Source organism: Camponotus vicinus, unplaced genomic scaffold (assembly GCF_025532165.1).
Source record: "Camponotus vicinus isolate PSW18456_S1 unplaced genomic scaffold, iyCamVici1.0 SCAF_4, whole genome shotgun sequence".
NCBI classification, from domain to species: domain Eukaryota; kingdom Metazoa; phylum Arthropoda; class Insecta; order Hymenoptera; family Formicidae; genus Camponotus; species Camponotus vicinus.
In genome coordinates, this window is record NW_028141976.1 from 17,389,517 (window position 1) to 17,413,168 (window position 23,652).

Below are 23,652 nucleotides of genomic sequence, written 5' to 3' on the forward strand. Positions count from 1 at the left end.
TCCACTCGTACGATGACGACGTATCGGGTGAGACCCCTATTGCGCTTCCGGCGCCGAAATGCCACCCCTCTGTGACGTGGCACCATCTGCACGAGTGGGGTTGTACTTTGCCGATCGATGGCGTAAGGGTGGGTTTTAGTCGACGTGAGGGATAAAGTTAACTTGGACGTGAGGGAAAAGTTACTAGAATACGCGATAGCGCGCAGATCTGAGAAAACTAGTTTCTATTTTTACACTCGCTCGAAAAAATTTTGAGATATTTTTATTCATTTGGAAACGATTTACAAAAGCTTCGCAAATATTCTTCTTTCGAATAAATAAAAGAGGGTCCAGTCTCAAAAGGACTAAAACACTTTTCGCTGCGAGAAAAATGAGAAAAAGAGTAGTATGTAAGAGTTGCATTTTCACATCTTTATTAAAATACTTACACGCTTAACTTACACGTATATTACACGACGGTATATGTGTAATTAAATTAAATAGGCTTAACTCTCTATATTTTTTTTAAAGCGATACGATATACTCATCCAAGTCGAGCTTTCGCGCTTCGATCTCGCTGGAAGGACACTCGGCGTCCTTTCTATAAGTACACGTCGCGACGGACGATCGATTTGCCGCCAGCGACGCGGAATTTGCTTTCCAGAAGGGGAAGTCCCTTTTCACGGCTGATATCACGTTGGTATTTCGCCTTTAACCCCGACACACATAATTTGTCGCGACATCTTGAACGATGTTTTATCTCCCAGCGATAAAATATCTTCTCTTAAATGAAGCTGAAGAACATTGATCATTCTCTACATGTTTTCATACAAGGTAATTTAGTTGTACAATCAATTCATATGTTTTGTTTATCGCGATGAATCTTATTTGACGGCTGACATTTTAAATAAAATATTAATGTATTGTGATGATAATATATTCATTTATCAATTTCAATGTGTAATTATAAAATAATGGAATAATTTTATATTAAATTATAATAATTTTCTATATTGCATGAGAGAAAATGTAAAATGTAAAAGGATGTGAAAACAAAATTATAATTTCGCGAACTGATGAATATAATTTTTGAAAATCCGATTCATAAGCACAATATATGTATATCGATCAATACATTAAAAAAAAATAATATGAAAAATACATTAATTAACACTTTTCTGTTCGGTTAAATTTTTGTTGTATAATTTTTTGCTTTTTTACATGAGATTTAAAAATTTTTTTATAAATCTTATATTTATGTAAGAATAAGCATATATATTTCTAAACGTGTGTATGTGTATTGATATTGAAATATTAAATTCTTTTAAATATTATTTAATTTATCTTGTTGCATTTTTCAACAACGAATAGGCACTTAAAAGAGACAGATTACCGTTTCTAAAAATTATCTTTATGCACATTATTATCTGCTTTAATAACCGAGCAGGAAAGTGCTAATGATGACTTCATGATTGATCGAATTGGCGTTTCTGACATCGCATTATGTCGAATTTTTCTCATCTTTCCATAACGTCATCCATCTTGGGCTTCGTCATCACGCATCGACCTCTATAGCAAATCTCTGTCATGTGAGATACCTTTGTGGTAGTCGAGGTTCTAAGGACCTTGCCTAACATCGTTTGGGTAGAATTCGCTCTAATCACCGTGCCTGTAGCTTCCATCGATGTCATTGGTTTTGTGGTCGATGTAGTCGTGAAAGGCTCTGTTATTATGGTTTCTTCAGATACCACCGTGTCCGTGATCATGTCTGGGATCAATGTGGTTGTTTCAAAGATTGTAGTATTTTCTTTCGTCGTCGTCTCTGTAATACTTTGTGCTTCTTCGAAATTAGTAGCATTCTCTGCAATATTGACATGCGTAAAAATATCTCGCGAAGAATCAGTTGTACTGATTATTTGATCTCCTTTTTTAGGAGTCTCATTTTTAGTTTCGACTACTTTCGCGATTTCTTCTACCTCCTGTTGATTCTCAGCGCTCTTCATGCTGTCGAAGATGGCCTTTACATAATCGGACAGCGTTTTTACGCTCGAATTACCCTCGTTTCGTGTGACAACACCGGGAATAGGCGTTGTAAACTGCAGCTTTAATGTAGATTGCGATTTATCGAGGGACGGATATCTCACTTCGGTCCATTTAATTCTGTGATTCTTCGGGTATGCGTCATTTTCTTCAATATTTTCTTCGTGCTTTTTTAGCGTCATTATATGTTCCTTCCCCTTATTGATGGCACTCAATTTCTGTATGTCTTTTTTCGTAGTTGAAAAATTAGTCAGTTCCGCTATGGTATCCTCGACTTCCTTTGAAGTTTCTGATTTATCAGGATAATTCGATGCCAGATTATATTTTTCACTGAATATTTCGACATTCTCTAAATTATTTTGCTCGCTTGTGTCTTCTTGAAAATCTTTATCCCAATATTTCGATTCTGCTTCTTTTTGCATTTCAGTTTCTTCCTGTGACAAATGAACAGTTTGTTCAAACGATGTCGTTTCTTTAGTATCGTTTTTCCATTCGGTTAAACTTTTATTTGTCATACTTACATTTGTCGTAACATGTTCTTCGTCAATATTAGATGTTAGTATTGCACTAGTCTGTGTATAATTTTCCTTCAAAGTCGTTACTTCGCCATCATCGGAAGCGACGTACGGTATTGTCGTCGTCGTCGGCGTCAATATCGCCCAATCTGGTATTTCCGTGGTTGATGTGATTGATGTAATGCGCGTCGGAACCTCGGACACCTCGTCATTTTTCAGCATCTCTTCCAAGAAGTCTTGCAGAAGAGATTTCTGCGTCGTCTCTGCAGCATTTGTGGTGGTTGTAATGACAGTTATCGGTTGGACGGTGGTGAACTTCGATTCACGGATCGGGTTATACTTGTATTGATCTTGAATCAGGTTGTTTACTGCGGAGTTAAAGTGTTGGGATTCGGCAGTGACAAAATCATCTTTACTCACGGGTCGTACCCTCACGCGGACTCTTCTTCTTCGAGTCTGAAAGATGAATGTACATATTTTCAGCTTATTTTTTATTATTTCTTATATACGAATATCATGTAGAAGACTATAATGTGTGATTTTAATTATATTACAATAAATTCCAAAATTTAAATTTTGATCTGAGAATCGAAACAATCACTGATCGAAGATTAAAATTTTTTTACATCTATATAAAATATAAAATATTATAGATATAAAAATATATAAAATATTTTTATAATCTAGGTTTTTTATTTATATTAAATTATTATATAATGTACTCTCTAAAAGTGAATCAGTGAAAATATCACTAATTTAAACAGTAAAATAAGATTTCACTGAGAATCAGTGAGTATTTTACTGATCTTCTGTGAAAACGCTTATTTTTTTGTTATTTTATCTTATATCTCACTGATTATGGTCAGTTAAAATAAAATTCACTGTAAAACCAGTAAATTTCACTATAAAACCAGTAATCGCTAGTTCGTTCGTTTACCGCTACGATCGCTATCTCTCTCGTATTTAATTTTAGTCATAAGAATTATATAAAGTTTGCAAAGAGCGACATTTAAAATTAGAAGTATTATTTCGATTTAATTTCTGATACAATCTCAATAGAGAGGCTTCAGATATTAAATCGATCTTTATAAATCGGACAAATAAATGTCTGGCGACTTAATGAAAATTATTCGTTATCTATTTAAAATAATAAGTTCAATATGCATGTAATATATAAATAAAATAAAATTTTTAATATAATAAATATTTAGTAAATATAAATAAAATTTTTAATTTTATATGAAATAGATAGAGAATTGTTGTTTAATATTACTGACAATAACGAAAGAAATATTACTGATATTGAGAAATATTACTGATTGAAACAGTCAAAATTATTAACTGATTCTTTCAATAAAATATCACTGATTTACAGTGCTGTACTTATAACTGCTGTAATCAGTGACTATTTACTGTTTTTCAGTGATAATACACTGATTCACTTTTAGAGAGTATATAAAACCGGAGAAAATATAATTATTTTAAACTTATAGGTAGATTGAGAATGTATTTGTCACATAAAAGTATATTATTTTATTAGTGATAAAGTGCATAAAAAATTAGTATGTTCAGATACAATATTTTACCTTTCTACCGGTAAGAGGGTCGGTGATTTTTTTCTTTGTGTCATCACCTGCTTGTTCCATAGAATTATCTTCCTTATCTCTCATCCAATCTCGTGTTTCGAATGACGTTTCCTTATCGCTTCGGGTTTGATCCTGAAGTACGAGCGTCGTTACAGCCGTTGTGGCATTCAATTTCTCTATGTGATCCTCCACATTCGTCTTCATTCCGAAAAGAGCATCATCCATCATTGCGTCTGTGCCACCGGCCTCGTTCGACGATTTTTGGTAGTCGGAGGAAACGACTACCGTTACCCCCGACGGCACTTCCGGCCCGGCCGTAATAATTTCAGGCGCGTTTCTGTTCTCTTGATTATCGCGAATCCTGCCCCGTTCCTTCTTTGATTCATCGGTCATGCGATTCGAAGTGAAGCTCGGCTGAAACGACGTCTTCGATAGCTTCGTGGACCATTGACTCTCGGAGCCATAAATGTCACCGCTAGACTGCCCGCTCACACGATCTGAATGACTATATTTGCTTGATGGAATACTGGCCAGTTGGGTCTGATCATATTCCTCCCGTTGTGACACCTGCTCCGGCAGATTGCCGAAGTTTAAAATAAATTCTTGAGGAGGATACTGGAAACATACACGCGTGCATTACATTTGAACAGTCCAGGAAGAAGTAAATCACATTTTTTAGAAGAAAAATGTTGAAGAATAAGTTTAAAATAATCATTTAAAATTTTAAATATTAATATTGCAACAGTGTAGCAAATTTTGACATCATAAATTTTGAATGAAAGAAAAATTTAATACATTTTTTCGGAATGCAATTAATGATATTTCTTTTTTTTAAGTGAGCTACGATTAAAGAATTTACTTACATTTTCGCTATTTTCCTCGTAAAACTGTGTCTGTCGATTTTGATTCGGCACGAATTGCGACATGTCGAAATTGTCATCGTAGAGAGGCTGTTGTCTTGTCATCGGTAATTGTTGTGGTGTTATTCGAGGATAATTCTCGTCCAGCGGCAGTTCATTGTTTGCCTCGAGACCGGACTCCGTGCTCGTCATCGTGCGTTTCTTTCCCGGTCGGCGGATTCTCCCTCGTATTCTCGTCTGCTTCACTTCGTCCGGTTTCGTTTTTGGTCTCACCGTATATACAGTGTTATCCGGCAACACCGTTGCAACAGGTACAGTTTCTGTTGTTGTCGTAAATATTTTCGTGGTCGGATGGCGAGTCGGGATCTGATTATATTTCGGACGATTCTTCACAATGTGAGTCGGGCTCGATTCCACCGCTGCCTCATCGTTGGATATTATGTGTTGTATCTGCAATGCATTTATTAATGCTTCCTGTGTGATATAGTATGATCAAGGGAAAATTGATGGAGTGTTTTTCTCTCACACAAAAGTCTCATAATATGCTTAGTGATGAGTGACTTTTATGTAATATTGAAAACATTGAAAAATTTTAGATGATTAAAAAAAAGATTGATGAGTTATCTACACAACAGTTTCATTTCAAAATAAAAAAGAAACATAATATTAAAAAAGAAATATTAAAAAAGAAAAAAAAAGAAAAAACTTTATATGCTTTTTAATAAAAAAATAAACAGATAATTAACAGATGCAATAAAATTTTAATAAAATATGATAGATAAAATCATAAGAAAGTGTTTTGTTAATTGAGTGTATGCATACATCATGCATTATTATAAATTATAATAGAAATCTGAAAAAAATTAACTACATCCGCCTTTAAAGTGAGAATTTTACGACGGCTAATTGAAATGTGTGTATTACAAAAACGAGTTCTTATTCATTTAAAATTACGAAATTATGATTTATATCATAAAGATAAAAAAATAATTTCTGAAACACGTGAGATAGTTTGTCATAATATTATTATGTAATTTTTTTGTAAAAAGCTATTGTTTTTCAGTCAAAAATTATACTGTTGATGAGCAAAGCAAATATTCTGTATGATTAGGACAGGTTTTGATTGAAATATGACAGTTCTTCGAGATTTAATTGAAAATGATTAGACATTAAAATTAATTGTTAATTATTTTCAAAACTGTTTTTTTCTCTATATGTCTTGCGAAACGTACTTCAGATAAAGCGGGTCTATATGTAACGGGTGCTTGGAATCTAGTATCCACCGGATGCACCGATTGCACAGGACGGAAACTCGGCGGCCTTATAAATCCGTAATCGATGTCTTCCTCCTCAGGGCGGGCAGTTGTGGTGGTGGTGGTGGTGGTGGTTGTCGTTGTCGACGGTGTAGTAGTAGCGATCAACTTCTGCTGCTGACCGGCGTGTATCTTTATATATTCGTTATTCTCGGTTTGCACTTGCGATCCATGATTCTGCGGACGCGTGCGTGTCTTCGTCCTCGATCCATCGCGATTCCTGTGACTCGAGCTGCGAGAATCGTGATTCACGACACTAAAACGAACATACTCATCCTGAGACCCTCGAGGTCGCGTTTGAATCGTGGAATCCTGATGAGTGCGGCCACTCAGTCGACCTCGAACTCGCTGACGTATTATTACAGGTGCTGGAGTGGTTGTGCTGGTTGTAGTGATCTGAAGTGAAAACATTTAAAATGATATTTAAATATTACATGAAACAATATTATTTTATAAATATTATATAGAAAAAAAAACATTTGTGCATGTTATTTTATTTAGTAATGCACATAAAATATAGTAATATTATTTTTATGTAATGTTTTATTTTTTGTGTCAATGATAATTTTGAAAATTTTATTAAATGTAAGATTTTAATAATTAATTATTATTTATTGCATCTTATAAAATTTCAATGAAATTTTATTTTTTACATATAATAATGCTTTTAAGAAATGCATTTAATTAAAACATTCGCGCGCAAAACGTTCAATATTGATAATATCAATTTAGCATATGTACTTCAATAATTGATGCCTCTGTAGAGGGAATCTGCAGCTCGTAGTCTTCTTGCTTGCTCTGCTGGAGCGGAACAAAAATCGGTGATGCATTTGGATCAGCCTCTATCGCGCCGTCCTCTATCTTGCCGTCATCAATATTGCGGAACGAATTCTGTCCACCGATGTTATAATCCGGCTGAGTTTGCGCTACGTTGACCTCGTAAATCGGAGAATATCGATGTTCCTCGCCGGGTCTGACTCGCGGATTTTCCGTGATGGCCAGATTGTAGTTGGCATTTTCCTGATAACGCGAGTACTCTTTGTGTCTCTGGGGAATATTCGTCTGATCTGGTGAATTCTCGTTTGCAACTTGATAATTGAAACCGTTTACCGGGGCTTGTTCGAGTTTCGGTTGCTCGAAGGCGTTGTTCTGATCGTAAGTGGCATCCTGATGATAGCGCGCATCTTGAGGATGATTTTGCGGATAATTTTGACTCTTTGAGTAATCTTCGGACATTAAAGGCGCGGCGTGCTGTATCTCACGCAATGGCTGATAATTCTCAGTCTGCGTGGGAGTGGTTGAAGGATAATTCTCATGGGTATAATCGTTCACTCCCGACGAAGAGGTTTCCTTTTGCTGGTGATTAGAGGCAGATTCACCCGGCGAATACGCGTCGGGAGACGCATTGTTTTGCGAATCACTTTGCGTTGGATAGTTCTCGTAGTTGAGCGCTTGATGAGTTTGAATCTGAATAAATCGAAAAGATAACGTTTAGATATTAACGGATATTCTTTAAATTTCTCATTTCTAAAATTTCAAATATAAAAGAGAGAAATGAAAGATTAATCAATACCAATTGAGAATTCGCTTTATCTCGATTTCTGTATTTTTGCGGTCTGGATGTTGGTCTCCTATGTTCTATCGCGTTATATTTCTGCGTGGTCTCCGGTATTTTCCCCTTCGTAGGCTCATAAGAAGTCTCACGATAATCCTCCGTAGTAGTCGAAAATCTGGATTTAGATCTGTTGTATGGTCTTCGTGTTCTATCGGTTTTATTACTAGGTGTTTGAGTCGTTTTGGACCTCGTGGGTACGATTCTACCCCTGCAAATATTTGTGATGTAATATATTTCCATATTAATGTCATGTTGAAATTCATGATAAAACCGAGAAATTATTATTGCTGCTGTACAGACACTTTAGATGTTTTACTTATATTTACATAGTATAAAAAAGAGTTTTACGTGGAATTTTTATATGAGAAAATTTTATCTCCAATATATTATGATATGCATCATCTCAAGTATAAGGTATAATAAAACTTGAATAATTTAAGTAAAGGAGAAGAAATATTTTATACGAAATAAATTTAAAAAAATTATTATGCAAAAGTTACAAATTATAATAAAATTAATGACATATTTGATATCATATACACACACATCTGAATATACGCTTACCTTCCTCGAGGTCTGTAGGTCGTGGAGCTTACACGAGCAGTTGTTGTCGTTGTTGATGTAGTCGTCGTTGGTGGCGGCGTCGAAGCAACAGAAAGATTCTCCTCTTGCTTATCCAACAACGAGTTCACTAATCCTGGCAGATGTGGAGAAATTGGCGGTAATTCCGCTGGTAAGTTGTATTGCGTTGGTCCAACTGGTACTCTGACGTCATTGGTGTCGTACGATTCACCTAGATTATTAGCCTGGGAACGATATTGTTCGGCAGCGTTATATTTTTGCGTCTCTATTTGCTGAGCAAGTTCCTGATTGAGGAGCGCCAATTGATGAGTTGTTAAGTCTTGTTTCTTCGTAGAAGGATCATGTGGGCCTACCGTCTCGTCCTGGAAATTTGGCGTGTTAGAATAAGGTATCTCTTGTCTATAGCTATCTGTCGTGTCGAATTTGGGAGATTGAGTAATCGATTTGGATTCTTGTTCGTAATAAGACTGCTTCGGCTTCGTCTTCGTGATCGATTGTTCATCGTAATACGATGTGCTGACTACGGAGGTCGGCTTATTATCGTAATACTGTCTGAATCTAAATCTGGAACCTGACGGCGATTCGTATTTTGCATTGCTGGATTCTGGAGAAAAGTTTTGAGCGGTTGAAGATTCGTAAGACGCGGTAGTGGATGGATTCGCGATGGATTCGCTTTGATCGGCATTGTTATAAGAATTCGGTTCGATCAACGACGTCGGACTAGAATTCTGTTCATCTACTTGTACATTCGGTTCCGGGGATGTTTCTGATAGCGTGTTAACGACAACGGAACCGATATGCGGCGCAGGGAACGGGATTTTGGCATAACCCGGTGGCGGATCAAAGCTCAATGGAGCCACAAAGAAAGGTAGTTTGTCGACCTTGCGTTCTACTCTGTTATGATCAATCGACGACAGATAAGGAAGATCGAATTTGGCGTAACCGAAAGGAGGATCCAGGTTTGACGGACCCACGAAGACCTGCGGGGCACCGGGGCCGACGTTGTCCAAAACGGCGATGGTTTTCGCATCTTTCAAGATCTTTAGGACATCGGTGACTTTAACGGAATCTAGCCTAGAGCTGAGATTGCCCATGTAAACAGAGAGAGGAGGTTGATTAGGCGACGGGGTAGTCGTGACTTCGCGGTAGTTCGATTGTTCCTGGTACTGATTGACTCGTTGACGTTGTCTGCCACGAATCTTCTTGAGCCTGGTGTTGTCCGTGAGATGCTGGCGATGCACTTGTTCTCGGAATAGAGCTTGAGGGTTTTGTTGAAAACCGGTGCCTTCCAAGATTTTCTGCTGTTCCAGTTGCTTTTGTCTCTCTTCGCGCTCTCTGGTTTCTTCCTCACGACGTTTCTCTTCTTTAGCGCGAAGTTCAGCAAGTCGTCGTCGTTCGAGTTCCTCCTGTCTCTGCTTTTCTCTTGCTTCGCGGATTCGTTCCAATTCTCGTTGCCTCGCTATTTCTTCCAGTTTTTCCAGCTCCTTCCGTTTTTTCTCAGCTTCCTTTTGCTGCAATAATTCTTGTTCCCTCTGAAGAGCCTCCTGTTGCAATCGCATCTTTCGCTCGAGTGCTTTCTGCTCCTCGTTTAATCTGGTGAATTCTTTTACGCGTTCTTCCTTTAGGAATTGCGCCTTCTCTTCCTGTTCTTTCTGAATCTGCTGCAACACCTGCCGCGCGTAGATTTCTTGATTGGGAGAGAGCGAAGTTTGTTCAACGTTTCTTTGGTTCTCTCGTTGATGATAATGTTGGCGAACGGGATATTGCTTTCTCCCGCGGCCCCTTTTTAGTTGGCCTGTTTGCGCCAAAGTTTCCGCCGGAACGTACACCAGTTGGACCTATGAAATATCACAATTGCTGTCAAAATGCACATGTTTAATCTTTGATTTAGATTATAAAATTATAATTAATATTGAATTTAATATTGAAATAATATAATGATATAATTAATATTGAATAATTAATATTGAATTTAAAGAATTACAAGTTTAGTTTTTTTGTATAATTTATTAATTAATATTATTATGTATTATTACATATTAATATCTCGTAAACATCTTAATTAAAATGAATTTTTATTACGTTATATTTACTTCGTTGCACAATGATTATATTAAAATTATATCAATTATAGGTGCGTGTGAATAATAATACATACAATTTAAATCGAAGTCAAGATTTTATCTACTTATTTTTTTCTTTATTAAATTCCAGAATTTGTTAAAATTAATTACTATTCTAGATTCAACTTTTGTCTAAATTAAAAATCAGATTAATTTATCTCTTTATTTAGTTCTGTTTTATTCCGTTAATATGTACATATTGTATATTCCATCTATGCTCTAATTCTGATATCATATCTTTGATCCGACGATAATATTGCAGAAATAGAAATTGGAAATGAAATTAAATCACGTTTGGAAAGAGAGCGAATCGTTGTTGATTTAATTCACTTTAATTCATCTTTCTACAAACCTCCTCTTCCTCATCGTTTTCGATCAAAGGAGATTGCGACAATTCTGAACTCGGCCGTTCTTTCAGACGTTTTCCATCGGGTCTTTGACTTCCTTGTTTCGTCACGTAAGTATGAAGTTCTTCTTGCGTGTCATCATTGTGTTGCAATATAATTTGCTCCTGAGCAGACAAGTTCGATAGTTCCTGATTATCGTTCAGATTCTGATGGACTTGCCCCGGTTTTCGAGGAAGGAAACTTTGAGCGGAATATACCGGTAGAATAGCTTCCGAGGATGAATGTGGCGGGACTAAAACTTCTGGCGATACAGACTCGGGTGCTGTTTGCAAATTGCCTAAGGAACTCGGTGGTAGCGCTTGTTTTTCGTCTTTGGCGTCGGGTAAAAACGTCTGGGACTGTATAAATGAAAATAAAATCAATTTAAAAAAATTAAGCAAAGGAAAACCGACTGATATCCTTTATACAAATTTTTAAGCCATTATTAAATTTATTAAATAATCCACAGTTCTAAAAAAGCGCTTAATAGCGTTTATTATTAGGTTCCTTTATTATTAGCTTTATTATCTTTTAATTACTTCTCATATAAAAAGCTTTTGCTAAATACATCTTTTATTATATAAATATAACTCAAACTCTTTCTTATACATTAGAAGAGAAAAATAGACTAAATGAGCAATTTGCATGAAAAAAGAAACTAATTATAAATAATATCAATATTTCTTATAATGATTGTTAATATAATCGAAACTAATGTAAGATATTTTACCTGAAGAAGTTGCTGCTGAGCTCTGAGCTGCTGTTGCAGCAATAGAAGCTTTTGAATGTTCTCCTGTGTCTTTTGCAGCTGAATCAATTGTTCCTGGTATTGCTGCTGAAGAGCAGGCGGTAACGCGAGTGATTGAATCGGATTTGGTAGATGTGTGCTGCCAGCTGATAAAAGGCTGCTTCCTGCATTGCTCTGTGACAGTTGAGCGGCCCTCGGATTAGCCAGGGGGATCCATTCGCTATTGGAGACTTGTCGTGACCATCGCTCGGCCGCACTTCCATCGAATTCGCCTAACAATGTTAGGACGATGAACACCGCGGTCGATACGAAACACCTCCGCATAATCTAAAATCAACGTTATCGATTAATTGATCGTGAACGTTAAGCAATTAATTCCGTCGGCACATACACTATACGTATTGATAGCGTAAAATTGCTTTGATTGACTTTTCATGGATCTAGGTCAACATCGACATCATTTTGTTTGTGTGTAATGTAATTTATATTTTAAAAATAAACCACTCGTGTTATGAGTGATATAAATGTAATTTTGAAATGCAAGCTAAATTGTATATTGCATGTACAATTATAAATTAAATTCTGTCGCAAATTATATTAGAATATTCGAGCGTTTAAAATGGACTCTTAAAAACCAAAAAATTTTTATGATGCTGAATAGATGTTTTAGATGTTCTGCTTGAACGATAATAGAGGAATCCTTTCGGAATGAGTATTGTATTATTTTATGCATCAAAGAATAGGATACTAATACATTAAAGAAAAATAGACAAAATGTGGTAGCGCCTTGTACAGTAATAATAAGAAACTAACCGCAATCTAAGCGAAGTATTTATTATAAACCAATGAAATGACGATTCGATTTTATAGTTTTTAATGGAATCTGCGGTTTCATGATATGAAAAAGCAATGCTATTACTTCCGAAATTATTGTCCACACTCATCAAAGATTTCGTAAACTTATGACGTTTAAAAATCTTTGAATAAATTATTTCCTCATTGCGAAAAATCATCCGTTTTTTTTTGTGAATGGATCTTCAATGATAAGATAAGAATATCGAAATATCATTATGTCCAGTAATGTAACAGTAGATATCATTATTGAGTAATTTGTTTTCATTTCATTTTAATGTAAGTACAAATAAATTTAATTAATTATTTAATTTTTTCTTTTAATGTCACACATAAAGTTGGATTATAAAATTGATACAAATTAAATTATGTTGGAAAAAATTAAATATTATCGAGATTACATCTTTTTTAATTAGAAAATTATATAAATTTAATTAAAATAAATATAAAATATTTATGTAATATATATTATATAAATATTTTATATATGATAATAGATAATGCGTAATTTAAAATACTGTTTGAAATATTAGTATATATTTAAATAACAATAAAGAAAAATTAAATATTACTCTTATATATCTATACATATTTGTTTATAAGAAATTGATAAAATATTTTTATTTCTCTAGAATATATGTAAGAAAATTTCACATCTCGAGACGTCTTCGATACAATTCGCGATTGACATGTCCCATGTACGATCATTCATCTTCAATGGAGATGCAAGTGACACGTATTGTTACATTGAAACAATATGCAACGGTTTACAATTGTCCCGATATCTGTTTTCGATACAATTTTCCGTTTCACTTCTATTTGATTCACCGCACGCGACTTTGCTACCGTTACATTAATGTTTTTTTTATTATTATATTTTTGTCAGAAATATCATATTAGGCAAAGAAATAAATTGACGAGCGTATCCCATAATATACTTATGATAGCTTCATCACGATGTCCGGTTTTTAATCGATTTGTGCAAATTAATAATATGGAATTAAATTGTGCGCAATTAAAATAATAGTGCTGTGAGCACATGAATCATTAAACACACTGGCATGTCTCTCTTGAATTATAAAGACAACTTTCACTAAGATTGTCACCCATATTTATAATCACGCGATTTGTAAATGTCGATATATTAAGGAAAGTTGTTAGTAATTTCATGTAATTTATTAGATATAGATAATTCAAGTTTTTTTATTAACATTCACAAAAAAAATAAATAATAAATAAAATAAAATAAATAAATTCGAAGATTTCTATTGGAAAAGCTGATAGAGATTAATTTACTTCAATCATATGTGAATCTTAAAATTAAAATATAACATTATAATATTAATTAGAATATAACAGTATAACATTATAACTATATATTTTCAATCTAGTTTCTAATATTATATATAATATATTTTTCAGGAAATGTCTGCAGGCAGTGGTGACATGATACTTCAGTGAATGTAGTCGGCCTTCTAGTTACGGACGCGGAAAATGTACATATGGTCCGATATCTTGAACTTATATCCTCAAGCATATCAATGAGAGTGTCACGACATGTAAGTAGATATGTAGAAAAAAAATTCGAACAGCTTTTTCTTTTATATCACTTGAACTTTTATGGTATAATCAATATACGATTAATGATAATAATAGCTGAATTATTCTATTAATATTTCTATCGGATATTATTGTTATTGTTATCTTTGCAATTATCAATATTCAGAGTTGATATCGTTATTGAACGTTATTGCCTGCGAATCGTGAAACTTCTGGAGTGTGACCAAGCTAACGAACTGTGAATCGTATCAAATGGCGTACGATTTCTAATAAGTGGTTTGAAGACTATTTACCGGATCTTACGAGATCATAAAGTTACGAAGCGAAGCTTTTACAAAAATTGATGAATTACACGAGCAGTTATGTAGAAAGCAAAACGCATAAAAGAAAAAACGAACAAATTTATCAATTAAATCAAAATTAAACTCAATTAAACTCATAACATATTAATTTATCTACATTAAGATTAAAATGTTCTTTATTACGTAAACATGATTTAAAAGTATTTTAAGGTATTATAGAAGTAGTATAAAGAGTGAATACGTATACTTGCTATCGTATAATCGAAGAAATTATTTGCAAATCGCATTTTAAATTAAAAAAAATATGTTTAACAGAAAGACGTACCTAGAAATAATTGTGCAATAATTCAGTAATGTTATATATGCTATGTGGAACCATCCAATAAATGAAACCTATATTTGATGCATCTATATGTGTATCGATTTTACTTTAATACATATTTGAATATGACATACAATCATCGACAATCTCGAAAAAATGTTTCGAGTAGCTAGAGCATTTAATCGATACTATCTCATTTTGATATTATCGGTGCAATTAATGTTTATGTAATGATGTCATCGAAAACGATGATATCATCCGCAAAGTGAAGCGATTTGAAGAATTTGCAAAACGTTTGAATCATGGCAATTTTCGAGCGTCAGCTCTGCGTGCCACTAACATGATTTTGATTACGAGCCGTGATGCATACGAGGCGCAATGCAATTTTCATTACGGAAGTTGCGTGTCGGATACAGCGCGCGATTTTTCTGCTTTCTTCGCGATTCTTCAGGCGCATTCCAACCGGTCGTTTTAGAAACGAATCCATCGAGTGTAAAATAATGATGCTCTTCGCGTAGACAGGGTTCCTCGTCAGAAAGAAAAGAAATCGATCCCGTTCCAGGAACGTCCGTTTCGCGCATACTGCGCGTAGCAACGAAATTCCGACAGAGAAATATATAGTTCGATTGCATTTTTCGAACGGGAGAGCAACGAAAAATTTGCTTTCAAAAAAAAAAATATAGTTCTAAATATACCCTAATAATGTGTGCGTATGCAAATTATCAATATAAATATATCGAGTACAATTATTGAAGTTTATCGATCGATGCTTGCTGGCATCATAGGTAAGTACATCCTTCAAATTTCATTAGTACAATATTTTATTTTTAATATTGAAAGAGAGAGAGAGGGAGATCACGAATATATTCTTGATTACTTGATATTTATTCGACTGTAAAATTGTTGATTGAAAAATACATATCTGGAAAAAGTGGAAATTTCTTGAAAGGCATTTTTCCAAATATATACGGTTGAAAGTATGTCGTGATAGTAGCATCATATCGCAATTCCATTTTCAATCCTAGTCAATATCCCACGCGCTCCCAGCCCCGGGTGCGACTGAAACGATCTGATCGCCGTGTGATCGTCGAAAGAAATGACTTTCTCTCGACGGAGGAGCGCGTAAAGTATAAGGCGATATTCCCCGGTCTCGTTTGAACTTCGCTCGCTAACATCGCCCAGCCAATTCCGCCGGTAATGTGTGCAATTATCAGTCGTTCGTGTTTGTTGCATGCCGGATCTGGGGACGGCGTTAAAAAGGAGGTCGAACACCTTTCTCTCAAGGCGTAAGGAGAAGCTAGCCGTATCTTCGGAAAAAGGTGCGGTCTCGGTATCGTCACTTTGGACCAACATAATCGTTGCTTTTAACACAATGAGAGAGAGCTTCGCGATAAGTCAAATTACATTACTACATCATGAGAGTCTTCACTCTTTGTCGCATTTTTAAATGTTTATTTAAAAAAATTCTTTTAAATATGTAACATAAAAAGATTGCCTCATATAAAATAATATATTGCCTGATATAAAGTAATTAATGTTGCATCGAGGAATTAAATAATCGATTGATACGAGAAGTTCGTTGATATAGTCACTTGGGAAATTTAATATATCAATTAAAAAACTAAAAAAATATATACTTTAATGAATCTCAGTAATTTCCTTGAAAAGGCGATCGAAAATAAAGAGCATCATTTTTTAATTTTGTACTGAAAGTAATTATAATAAAAAATAATCGAATCTTATTAGCGTAAATGATATTTGTGAAAAAAGGATTACAAAGGCTGGATAATCTTTTCATTCACATCCGGATGTGTTTTTGTTTAAGTATTACCTAAGTCCCCTCTCTCTGGAAGCCTCGACAGCGACATATAGTAATTTGAACGTGTGTGCGTAATCGGATTGAATGTACCGTAAAAATGCCATATTCGCGGCCTTCGGAATTTCACGCTCTACTTATACGTTTACACTATTCTCTACTTGCTCGCAAACTTTCGTTTCTTAGGTTTCGAGAGGGTGCCTAAAAGAAATATACTAGCGAACGATAAGTTTCGATCGAGTGTTTCTTCTAGATAATCTTCACACGCGAACTCAGAAATAGCATTGTATTCCGCGATTGTATCTCACAATCGTGACTTACCGTAAAATATATGTATCTCATTGTGGAAATAATGTATGAGCGCATTAGGCTCTATGTTTAATTACTATGTAAAGAAAATCAATATAATTTTTAACTTTGAGATATTTAAAATAATTCCTAAAAATAAAAATATATAGCACAGTTTAATAAATTAATTTTTATAAATCAATTTAAAAAAAAAAAAAAATTTTGTAGTGAAATTTAATTTGTAGTATTTTCTCATTTCTTTTATATTAAACAATTTATCGCGAGCACTTATTAAAGCGTGGATGAAAAATTAAATTTTTATGTAGAAAGAATTAAAAAAATTTTATACAAACTTATTAAACTATTTAAGAAAATTATATTTATTATGGACACGGTACTTCTTTCTCCTTCTCTAAAAACATACATCTCAAATCGTGACATTGTTCAATCTTATTATAATTTCTACAGCCTATTGTTCTTTCTGCATGTAATCAGCTACAGCGAGTTTATCTGATGAAGACTCAGATGCAATATGCAAAGGCGATTGTCTTCTTTGGGAAAACCGATACCTGGACATCCGGGTATGTATGGACTCATTTTCTCTACGGTTGAACAATTACAATCACAAATTTTACAGAATAGTTTCGCATTTATATCTCTAAGAACATAGATTTATCGTTTTATTTAACGAGAATAAATATAAATAGAATGTATTTTTCAAGTAGCAATTGATCTTCTTGACTAGCTCCTATCATCAGGGAATCATCGACAGGTTTCACATACTCGATCCGATCGAATGGTTAATGCCTCGTCGGCGTGCCACTTATTGTCACCGACTTTCTTTTGCGGTATACTCCACCTTTACTTTCGCCTTCAAACTTTTTTGGCTCCCACTCGAGCGCGTTGCACCGAGACTCATTCGCAACGGTTGTTGTCTGACTATCGCGGAAGATCGCTCACTCGGTGTGACTTCCTACCGTAAAAAGAAAATAGTACCCTGCCGGAAATGAAGGGAATACGAGTTACGCCCACGGAAGAACAACGTCGTACATTGTGAGATTTGTCAGTTTAAAAGAAGACAAAGATCTTTTACTTGATTGTTTAGTAATATTCTGCATTTTTTTTTAATGATCTCTTTATTTAACAAAGCTGAAATTCTGAATTAATCCGATTTTTAATTAGTTGGAAGAAATTGCGTCGTTCTTCTCAAGATCTTCGTATCGCGCTCAAATAATGACATCGCGAGGTCGTTGAGCAGGATGCGATCGTGAGATTCGCATGGAGGACGATTGCGGAATTAATCGCACGTGAATCGCGATTGCGTGAGTATCGTTCGCACGCCGCGGTGAGCTTTTACAATCTGATGATGATTGATGTAGCATATGAAAGAAGCCATCGGGAAGTATTATGACGTAACAACTTTAGCTTCGGCAAATGAGTTTTCTCTGTATCTTTGCAATGTTTGTTTGCAGAAGATTTGAGACAATACGTAGATTGTCTAGAAAACGTACATTTGAAAAATTTCACTTCTATATATGCATGCTGATTGCATGTTTGATATATGCATGTTGACTATTTTTACAATAAATTAAATATAATCATTTGCATATGATTATAATTTAAATAATTAATTATAAATTTAATTTATTGTAAAAATAGAGTCAACATTTCTTATATATACAATATATCTCGGTAATAAAAATATTTTTTCATATATAATTTGATAAAATTATGTATTACATAAAGAATTAAATTAAATTTTTTTTCTCAATGAATACTCTTCTGGAAAGGATTTTCCTTTTTTTTGTGAGACCAAACGAGACTTGCTCGCTGGGTGTCGTAGCGTGACGTGCAACTTGATCGCGGCAAAATGCAATTAGAGTAGTAGAGATCGCAAATTTTTCCTAGTTTCATTTAGCTCGCGAGAGCGGCACGCGATGGAAGTATTAACAAACCAGAGGCGGGGATTCCTTTTCTTCGCCCAGTTACGTGCCACTTAATTTAGACTTTTGTCAGCAAAGACTTCCGCCTACGGCTGACCTTTCAGCGTAGGAGGATCTTTTCTCTCTATCCAAATCATACTCGTTTTGTGAAACTTTCAAAATACTTTTGCAACTTTACAAGTTTTACTTAGACATTAGTAATATCTAAGTAAAGCTTGTAAAGTTGCAAAAATATTTTGAAAGTTGCGAAAGTATTTCCTCTTCTTAGAGCATTTTTTTAAATGTATCATTAACTGCTTAGAAAACCTTAGCATTATTAAAACATCTCTTAGAATTATAATTAAATTAATTATTACTCTGACACGACTTAAAGTATGAAATAAAATTTCTCGGAACGATGTAAAAAATATTTATCTGCAGAATACATTAAATATATTTATTTTATATATTTATATATAATAAATATATTCATATTTATTATATTATATTATATTTAGCGAATTAAAAAATAGTCACAATTTATAATAATCACAATTTCTAAAACTGTTAGGCTAAAACTCATTCTATATAGATATATTCGCTTTAAAACATTTAATATGACAATGAAATCTCAAAATCAAATCTGTTTAATTAATTAACAACCGATATATGCATTCGTATCATTATTAATTAAACATCCATACGCAATTGGGAAATTAAACGGTGTCGTGCACGCATAATGAATTTGATACAAAATATAAGTCTAATTTAAATAGGCAAAGCCATTTGAATTAACCGCACATAAATATAGGTAAAATAAATTCCATGCTAATTTAAAAATACAAATCAAATAATAAATTTTGTGATTATTATTTAATTATTAGATGCAAAGAGAATCTTCTAGAGAATGTCTCTATACAATCAAATACAGATACTATTATCGGTCTTAATTGAGCAAATCTCATATTGCACGATGAATCGCGAATTTACAGTTCGAGTTTTAAATCATGCGATCGGGAAGATTGATCACAAATTTAGAATTTTATTTGGATACCCTATATGGATATCAAAACTCCTGTCGGGAGAAAGAAACCGTGTAGTCATCTTCACAGTGGAAAATCGAATAATAGGCAAAAGTCGTGGGCTCAGTTCGCCGAGTGGCACGAAATGCGGGTCAGTATGTGAACAGCTCTTCGCTCCTTATGTCGCAATTCAGGAGGTCGGCGACCGTCCTCCTCTCTCGATCCTCTCGATCGCGTCTCCGGCTGTTCTTTCTTCTCATCTTTTTTTCTTTCGATGATGAAAGAATATATGTGCGAACATTTTCATTTTTTTCTTAATGCTCGGTAATTAGATATTCTTATTGATTATTCGCACAAAAAGTAATCACGAACACGTTTATCAAGCGTATTTTTTTTCAATATAAAGCTATGAAGACTTGAAGAAATAATTATCTTCTATTAGAATATATATTTTTAATACGAGAATATTACAAAAGTTATTATATATCGAACATTTAGAATTCTATAATAATCTTTATCTATATAATAATCTTTATAAATTAAATTATGAACTTCTCTTGGAAATTTTCTCTTTTTTTCTCCCTTTCTCTCTCTTTTTTCTTTTTCTCTCTCTCTCCCTTTTTTTCTCTTTATGCGTTGAAACTTTTCACTTTTATATAGACGATAGTTAATCGAAGTTATACAATCTATCCTAACTATCTTTGCAAGAGCTGGAGCGAGGTCCTGATACTCGTGAAACGTGCTTTTCCAAGGAAAAGCGTCGATCGTTATCGATACGTGCAAAATCATATTTCATGTAAGAAGTCGCACTACTTTCTCTTTCCATTTTTCGTATAATGTTTGGTGATCCTTAACGCTTTTATATTGGATCACCGTTCGCTTTGAAGCGCTAATTAAAATTTTATGTCTTTCAAGTAATTTTTGTGCCATATTGTACATGATTGCTTGTTTCATTTTGCGCGGTATTCTCCCATTCTCTTTAAATAATAAATTCTGCGTTTAAGCGTGAAAGCGTGAATATAGGCTGCAATCATGATTACTACGGAAAAAAGAATCATAAATTACACACGCGTACTACGTACTCTTATTATAGTTGATTAAGCGGAACAGTGCTTATATCTTTATATGCATAAATTTTGAACAAAGTGGAGCGTTTTATTAATATCATCTGTAAAGAAATAATTTATTAGATACGCATATAGAGAAATCTTTTCAGGTCTCGAACATTATCGTGCACTGTTAAATACTTGATGAAGTATTTCTTAAGTTGTTTAATAGTCGTAAATTATGTACTGTGAAATTTTAGTATCAGCATACAGAACGCAAATTAGAAAGCGTAGTAACGCGGGAGATGCATCGACACACTGGTCTATTTTACAATTATCTCGCCATCGAGATAAAGAATTGCAATCACCGAATATGCTGAATATTTCTAATTACTTACGTATAATATCTCGAAAGAGATTCTACATGGATTCATAAACATTACAGATAAATTACACATTGTTATTTTAGAAAATGTGGAAAATTGAAATCATACGATTCATGAGTCTGGAAAAAATCCAGAAAAATATATGAAACATTTTATATTATTCTATCATTTATATAAATAATTTAATTTTATATTTTTATTTATTATTCTTTTCTCTAAAATATTTCCTTTAAAAATGGCATAAACTTCTTTTTAAGTAAAAGTGATGAAATAATTTTTAAATAAACTTATGCACAATTATATAAGTTTATAAAAAGAAGTTATTTATATTATTTTTTTTTCACTTTTTTAAATATTGAAATTTATGCAAAGTATATAAATATCATCAAATAAATCATATGCATCTTGTATAAAATAAATGTATAATAGATATATTCATTGTAATGGATAGTAATAATATTAGATTCTTACAGTTGCACGTTTTATTATTTTAGATAGATTAGGGCATCAATAAGAAATGTTATTTTCTATTCTATAATATACATATTTTATTAAGGGATAATTATGATGGAATGCGAACCATTCAAATTTATACAGAACTAACAATCCTATCTTTTTTGTTCTTTTTTTCATTGATATCGATTTTTATTTCACTGCGAGAGATAAACAATAATAATTAACATCAAAAAATCAAAAAAATATAAACATGTTTTACTCAGTTTTATATTTTAGGAAAACTGTTTCATGAAATTCTTTGAAATCGACATTTCTCTTAAATATAATGCTATCGAATTATTATCTATTAACATATTCACACAAAATTTATTCATTAAAGTAAAATGTGATCTATCAATGCACGCATACCAATGTAATATTTTCAAAAATATTTTACGTCCACTATTCCCTTCTATCGCGCATGCGTGCGCGATTAGGATCAAGCATATAAATTATCTATGCTAATAGTTGCGATTCGCGTGAATGTAGGACTCGAAGATTTTGAACGCAGGCTTTCACGCGCGCGGTCTACCGCAACCCCAACAATACCCACGAACTCACCATCGTGCAGGGTGTGCTGTACTTCCGCACTGGGTCACCGCAGCACCACCCTCGACCTACTCCCCGTTCCTCTCGCGCCTTTTCTTCTCCCTCTCAACAATACAAGCTCGAGACGATTTCCTCTTTGTTTACTGATCGCGTCCGTTGCACTCGCTCACATCGCACCACTGGCACATGTTCCCCGTACCATATTCCGATCTTATCGAACTTAATCGGAGCCGATTCTCTCTCGTCACTTCGTATTCGTCTCCGTTTGTTCTCCGCGTGCTTGGAGCGAAAACGTCAACTTGCGCGTGTTTTTTTCGTTGATGCGATAGTACACGTGCGGTCTTAGGAACACGAGCAGTTTGAACGGGCTGTCCCAGAATGGACAGGCTATATAGATATCCCCTCCAGACGGAGAACTCGTGGGTACCACCGGCGAACCGTGATCCAGGAGAAAGCCTCTCTTTCGGTTGGCCCCATGGTATCGTTGCACATTAGGTATCTAAAAGAGATAAGTTTCAATCACCTCAGATAATTATCATCTTTGTTTTATATCAGAATTGGATTAGAAAGAATTCATGTTCAATTTATTAAAGCTATTTTGATTTTATTGATTAATTCTTCTTCAAGATATAAAATTCTAATAAATAAAACACTTTGTTTTATATAAAAGTATTAAGAAAATCATTGCCTTTTTTATTAGAAACAATAATTTTTCACACATACATGCGCATAATTGCGTTCCGCGACATTTATCATGTATGTTCTGATTTCTTTTTGCGTGGTGATCCGATTGCAGTGTGTCGTGTTTGAAACTTGAGGCATGTTTTTTGCATCAAACATATGATGACTACTGACACTGCAATATATTAGATTGATCGATCAAACTGATCGATTTAATATTATCTTATCAATTTTTCTTTGTACTTGTTTTACATATTTATTTTTTTATTACATGTAAACTTTCAAAACACATAGTATATTTCAATAAAGGGAATAAATATTTAAAAAAATAGTACAAAATATATTAAATATATTTTAGACAATAGAGAAAGCTATATATTGTTTAATATACGTTTTTTAATTTTTTATAATTTTGATTTTTATAAATATTTTTTATATTTTATAAAATATATCAGTTATGTATAGAATTTTATTTCAAATTCTATCGCGAATTATAAATAGTTTAGAATAGATCTGGACTCTATGAGAGAACCGTATTACTTCAGCCAGAATTTACAAGGCGAGCAAGAGAAGTGAGAGGCGAACGCGAGAGGTGTGCGCGTGTTACTCGTTCTTATGCAACATCTGATTGGAATCGTGAGTCGGTCAGTTCGTCGAGTTTTAC

At 33.9% G+C, this 23,652-nt stretch overlaps 1 protein-coding gene and 1 long non-coding RNA gene across 4 annotated transcripts; one reads left to right on the plus strand and one right to left on the minus strand.

Annotated features, from left to right (window-relative positions):
• Nucleotides 1–390: 390 nt before the first annotated feature.
• Nucleotides 391–22,797, minus strand: LOC145969648 (uncharacterized). Of its 3 annotated transcripts, none has more exons than XM_083095753.1 (11): nt 22,320–22,792; nt 11,730–12,074; nt 10,966–11,358; nt 8,473–10,328; nt 7,867–8,116; nt 7,035–7,760; nt 6,213–6,689; nt 4,984–5,430; nt 4,121–4,735; nt 2,541–2,990; nt 391–2,453 (listed from the first exon to the last, which is right to left on the minus strand). In XM_083095753.1, exons 1-11 carry the CDS (start codon nt 22,320–22,322, stop codon nt 1,497–1,499), a joined length of 6,519 nt encoding a protein of 2,172 aa, XP_082951879.1. In that variant the 5' UTR covers nt 22,323–22,792; the 3' UTR covers nt 391–1,496. The 3 variants fall into 3 exon arrangements, with proteins under 3 accessions (XP_082951879.1, XP_082951880.1, XP_082951878.1); XM_083095754.1 differs by having other exon boundaries at nt 391–2,990; nt 10,966–11,124; nt 11,218–11,358; nt 22,320–22,791; XM_083095752.1 differs by having other exon boundaries at nt 391–2,990; nt 22,320–22,797.
• Nucleotides 13,926–14,868, plus strand: LOC145970967 (uncharacterized). Its single transcript, XR_014438703.1, has 2 exons — nt 13,926–14,158; nt 14,326–14,868. It is a non-coding gene; the product is annotated as an uncharacterized LOC145970967 (long non-coding RNA).
• Nucleotides 22,798–23,652: the final 855 nt, after the last annotated feature.